Source organism: Epinephelus lanceolatus, chromosome 12 (genome assembly GCF_041903045.1).
Source record: "Epinephelus lanceolatus isolate andai-2023 chromosome 12, ASM4190304v1, whole genome shotgun sequence".
Classification (NCBI taxonomy): domain Eukaryota; kingdom Metazoa; phylum Chordata; class Actinopteri; order Perciformes; family Serranidae; genus Epinephelus; species Epinephelus lanceolatus.
The window spans coordinates 1,934,791-1,940,925 of NC_135745.1; the positions used below are offsets into that span (position 1 = coordinate 1,934,791).

At 40.1% G+C, this 6,135-nt stretch overlaps 1 protein-coding gene across 7 annotated transcripts in view; it reads right to left on the bottom strand.

Annotated features, from left to right (window-relative positions):
* The window catches only part of LOC117271535 (junctophilin-1-like), a 258,838-nt gene extending 253,170 nt beyond the window's left edge, over positions 1-5,668 (bottom strand). For 5 of the 7 annotated variants that reach the window (XM_033649756.2, XM_033649755.2, XM_033649759.2 and 2 more), the window contains exon 1: positions 5,016-5,667. In XM_033649756.2, the coding sequence (XP_033505647.1) occupies positions 5,016-5,394 (379 nt within the window). In that variant the 5' untranslated portion in view covers positions 5,395-5,667. Of the gene's footprint in view, positions 1-5,015 lie in introns of all 7 variants that reach the window. The other 2 variants (XR_004502892.2, XM_078172864.1) reach the window with 1 other exon arrangement.
* Positions 5,669-6,135: the final 467 nt, after the last annotated feature.

The following is a 6,135-nucleotide window of genomic DNA, read 5'->3' on the forward strand; positions in this document are numbered from 1 at the left end:
GCGCCACAGATTCTGCAGTTCCCGAACATTGATAATTTAAAAATGTTCCTGTTGTGGGTGTGTTTTTCATATGTTGCTTTATATATCTCGCACTTACATGTATTTAAAACTCATGCTGCTGTTGTGAGTTTTATTAACATTACTTACACTTGCACATGGACGTGTTATTGTGTGATATCGCCTGAGTTACCAGACTGAGTTGAATGTACCTCACACGCCTAAGTTTTATTAAGGTTTATAACCCGGTTGGGTGGAAACAGTACAAAGTGTGTACGCTTCTTGAGTAATGAACAAGACTTTAACAAGGGGTGGACTTGGATGGGCATTGAGCCTGCAACGCTGATATAGAGAGGTTGAGGTGTGAGCAGAACATTTTTTAGCATTAATTTTAACACTAATACAGTTTTTGATGTATAAAGATAATCTGAAGATGCTGATGATATTCAAGACAATGTATGATGTCTTGCTTCAGTTTGTGTCTCTAGTTTACTTCACAGAAACACAATATCACATTCAATAGGCTTGTGAAATTAGCTAAAGAAACTGATACAGTTTTTTGTATCAGGCTGTGAACATGATTATTTCTGCTGAAAAGTTGGATATTTTAACATGGGGTCTATGGGGACTGACTGGCTTCTGAAGCCAGCCTCAAGTGGACATTCAGTTAATTTGTTTTTGGCACTTCAACGGTGGCTTAATTTTTCAGCCCCAGAGGCTGCTGCTTGGTTCCTGCTCCATCTTCCTCCATCCTTTCCCTGTCTTGTCAGAGTCATGTCCACTTGTCGAGTAAGGATTTAACAACTCAACAATTTAACAAATCATTTTTGCCATAATGCAAAAAAAAAGAAAAATGAAAAAACTGGAGTAGTCTCGAATACAGGTGTAGACCCAGGACACGCATGAGGGATTACATATCTCATCTGGCCTGGGAATGCCTTGAGGTCCCCCTGGAGGAGCTGGAAAGTGTTGCTGGGGAGAGGGACATCTGAGGTGCTTTGCTCAGCCTGCTGTCCCCACGACGTAGCTCAGGATAAGCGGATGAAAATGTATGGATAGATGGAATAGAATAGGCAGAGGAATATGATTTTTTTCACACCCATAGGACGTTATATAAACTATTATTAATGGCGGAACAGGGCTCCAATAGTGGCCGATGGTTGTAAATTCCACTAGTCACATGGGTGCGGCCGTAAGACTTTTGCAGGAAGTTCCCCACATGCAAAGTGAATGTAATGTATGCTTTAGATAATTTGTATGATTTAAATAAAGTTTACTAATGTAGGACCACTTTACTTCGTTGTTAGGGGCATTATGAGGTTGCTGGTTAAAGTTAAAATCACAACACTGATTGAAACACTAGATGTCAAATGTTATATCTGCCCCCACATGCAAGAGCAATCGTAACACCATATGGGGTATGGGAAGCATTTTATCAAACATAATTCAACATCTTCAACTCTGTACAAATATGCGTCTAAAGCTCTGGCTTTTTTCTGTCTGCACAAAACAAAACTTACCCACTTCAGCACCGCTGCTGGAAAAAATCCTCGGGGAAACACTGTCCTGAATCTACTATCAACATTTATCTTTTTATTTCATTTCAACATAAAACACAAAACATGCAAAAACATAGAATATAACTTTGAAGAAAGAATAGTCTGCCAAAACATGTAAAAATTTGGAAAGAAAACATTTATATATTTTTCCAATATAAAATTTGTTTACAGTGATGATGATGATGATGATGATGATGATATTTACAGCAAGACAGGACAGAACTAGAATTACTGCCCCACAATTTTATGCCACTGTGCACCAGTCAAGTTTGTATTACAGTTTACATCCATGTCTGTGAAAACATACCCCAACCAAATATCTGACCATGAGAACTGGATGGACCGACAACCCAAAAACATAACGCCTTTGGCTACAGCTATCGTCAGCACGAAGGCATTAAGAAATAAAATAAAATAAAAAATAATAATAAATTGGTGTGACCAAATTATGTTCTGATGAAAGCAAGTAAAAAAAGTTGGTAGCACCTGTGCCTCTAATGGAAAAGTTACACTGGAGCCATGGTAGCAACTCTACCCAAAACTACAGTTAAATCATTCCACAACCACTAACTAAGGTAACAGAACCATCTGGAAACATGGGCAATTAGAAAGCAGCAGCCGACCATGTAAGGAGAGGCAAAAAAAGGAACTGACTGAGTGACTGAGTGACTGACCAAGTGACTGAGTGATTGAGTGATTGATTGATTGATTGATTGATTGATTGATTGATTGATCCATCCATCTAGCTGGGGCTAACTGGCTAAATTTGGGAGCCGTTACACTTGCTACCCTAAGAGAGGCAGAGCAGGGTGTACCTGATTGGCTGAAAGGCAAGAGAACAGTGGCATCACCACTGTCATAAAAAGAGATATGAAATATATATTGACAGTGCAGGGCCAGCTCTTGGCATAAGCCATATAGGTGGTTGCCTAGGGCGCCACATGCTGGCGGGGGCGCAGCTGCAAAAAAAATAAAATAGAATAAATAAAATAAAATAAATACTTATAATAATTTGCAGCCCCGACTGGTGCCCTTTCCTCATACTCCAAAAAAGTAAACAACAACAACTCCCCTGTTGTTTGTCATTATTTGACCTGGCCCTGAACCTGTCCTGCACCGTGCTCAGTCATGTCACTGTGGAAGAGAGGGGTGGGACGAGTTATCTGTGCGCATCTCAGGTAGGTAGCGGTTGTGACTGACAGACAACAAGAGGTCATAATTTGTCAAATTACTGGGTTATCATCATGAAAAGACCTCCAAGCCCTCAGGTGCGACATACAGAAAGCAGAGGAAAGAGAAGGCGGAGGTCCCTGTATTGAAGTATGTCATCTTTTATAACATTAAAAAATGCCGTTTGACTTTTCATTTGTACGAACTAGCAGCTTGCGAAGTTGAAATAAAGCAAAGTTGCCTAATAATGCTACTGTAGATAATGATATGATTGCTGCCAAGGATTGAGTTAAGCTGCTGAGCTGGTTTATTGCTGTTTTTATCTGGTTAACTACTGGCTGCTTAGTGCTCCTCTCTTAGCACATTAGATATTGTGCTGAAATTCGATAACAAATAGGAACAACTGTAAAACTAATATGTGACTATATAATTGTAGTGCAACCTCTTTTATTTTAGTAATGCATAATCACACCTAGATAATAATTTATGTTATGTCGAACACATCACTGGTGCAAGTAGTAGTCCGTCTGCTGCAGCTACATGTTTTGCTTGTACTGTACAGTAAGAGGTAAATCTACTCTACATTTGTCCAAATGCACTGAGAAAATATTTGAACAAAAAGCCCTGAGAAGCTGCCACAGAGGGGCCTTCTCTGACATCTCCTCCACTCGCTAGAGAATATAAGATTAGCCAATTATTTGTGGTCTCTGATACACTGCTATGTTGTCATTTTTATAATTATTTTTGTAGTTGTTATTAATATTATTATTATAATGTCATTATTATAATAATGACATTATAATAATATAATGTCATTATAATGTCATTATTATTATTACTATTTAATGTTCCAGTTTAACCTTGTTACTAATCACAGTAAATGTAGGTCAAATAAAATAAAGTCTATTTGTACAATGGCTACTTTATATGAAGTAGAATGACACAACAGACAGTATGGATGTACTGTATGTTTGAATACAGCTACAAGTCACGCAACAAGCAGCAGCACGGCTGGATTCAGCACACCACCTCACTACCTCACGACTTCCAGTGAGACACAGCCTGAATCAGGTGAGTTCTGTAACTGTATGTTACTGCTGCAGTCATGTTTCTAATGTAAATATGGCCAAATCCAGAAACATTTTGGTATAATTCTATCAAATATTCACAAATACTCTTATCACAATATTCACATCACTTACACATGCAACTCATCGTGGCCTGTACATCTGGAGTGTTTTTGACAATTTGTCCACACGTGGAGGCTATGAAAGTCTATTTTTACAATGTCAGTAAGTTGGCCAAGCCTTTAAACATTTCTAAACCTCCATAGCGATGGAAAACAATGGGAACTGTAGCTTGCACATGGATCCCAATTTTCATTTGAATGCAATATTACCACATATTTGACTTTTTTAAAAGGAGTCCATTCAAGAATACCAACAGTATCTATTATTAAAATCTGTCTTACGTACTTCTATTATTATGATAAAAGTAGCACAATAAAATATATTTGATGACAAATACAATTTACAGGGGAAATATGGCCTAATTCAAGATATAATCAAAGTATTGGGGGGGGGGGGGGGGGGGGGTAATGTATGTATGGGTAATAATGTATTTCTACTTATCTTCCTCTAAATTCGTCACTGTGATAAGTGTTACCAAGAAACATGCCATAAAGAATTAAAAACACCATTTAAAAAGGAAGTATTTTGAAATAAAAAGTATAGGCTAAAATAAAAATGATCTCCAATCAAATTTTGTAACTACTAAATCTCATGATGAAACGGAATTTCATGATAATGAGAAGTTTTAATAATTACCTAAGTCTGTTTCACAAATTGTTGGTTCATTATATATATTTTGAATAAGTCACTGCACCGTAGCAAAAGCCCCCTCATTTTGAAACTAATCAGCTCTGTAGGGTTAATGGAGACACCAAATTTGTGTGACCCTGTATGACACTACATGACTCCAAGCCAGGGCAAAATGTCAGCATCCATAGTAAAATAAAAATACTTCATGTATTAATCAATCCATAATCAATAATGTTATTTCCAGCAAGCACACAGCTCTTGCCAGCTTCTTCATAAAACTGAATGATAGACATAAGATCATCACAAACCCAGTGTGGGTGTGTTAATGTGGCATTTGGGTTGATTTGTGGTCACTGTTCATGTGAACGATGTTTTCCTACACTGTAACGTTTGTTTATAAAAAGAGACAATATTCATATGTTCCAAGATTGAGAAACATTTAGTATCAGAATCTAAGCTCCCCTCTCACCTCCATCACCGTATGTCTCCACGCCATATCCGTCCTGAAGTCCGTTACTCCAGGTGCCCTCGTACCTGGCCGGTGTGTTCAGGCTCTGCCGGACTCCGTACCGACCCTTGAACCCGTGAGTCCACTCCCCCCGGTAAATCCACCTCCCCTTGGTTTCCACGCCGAGTCCGTGGCGTTTCCCTTGCGCCCAGTAGCCCTGGTACAGGTTGCCGCTGGGCCAGGTGTAGATGCCAACCACCTCGAAACCGTTGGACCACGAGCCTGAGTACTCGCCCTGGCCCTTGGGTCCGGTGCACACACCCTGGCCGTGGGCTTTGCCGTCCTCCCAGCCTCCGCAGTAGGTGCCACCATCGTCAAAGTCGAACCGACCGCCCGTCATTAAGAAACGGAGGGTAAAAGTACTATTGTGTGGCTTATTATGAAGTCCAGGGTGTGCGAGATGCGCGGTGATAATGACAGGAAAGCCCCGGTGAGAATGCGAGCTCTCAGCGGTGGTGTGAGGAAGCAGGGAGCGGTGGCGGCTGAGCGCATCAGCAGTGCGCTGTCAGTTATTGAAAGCGGGGCGTGGGAGGGTGAGAGGCAGCCGCCACGACGGCTGCTATGGTCGCTCAATGTTGAGTGTTGAAAGAGAAGACTCTCCCACCCTCAAGTAAAGACTGCTGAGATACACGTCATGAAACAACATGGATTTCCTGTTTGAGTTTTCAAAGTAAAAGCCAGCCATTTAAACAAATGCTTAGATGTACACCAGGCTCAAGTTTTGAGGGAAACAGTAGTTAGGATACATCGGTTAAGTTTTCTGGTCACAATAGGCCTATGTCACCACAGCAGTGAAGCTGTGATATAAACACATTACCAAGGAGATCAACTGAGAAACAGTTTGTTCATAAAACAACCAGGAATGCCTGTTTTTATGCCAATCGAAACATGACAAGTCAAGGTTCTAGCCTGCAAATAGCTCATGGGCCTACAGCCAGAAATATTAAAGGGGAACAACCCTTAAATTAAGAATTCCAATATGTTATATCCATAGCCCAGAAAAGTTTAGTTCTGAGCTACTCTCTCTCAAAGCCAGAAATCAGAGAAGTAAACCTTAAACTCATGATGTCATAGGGTAGAA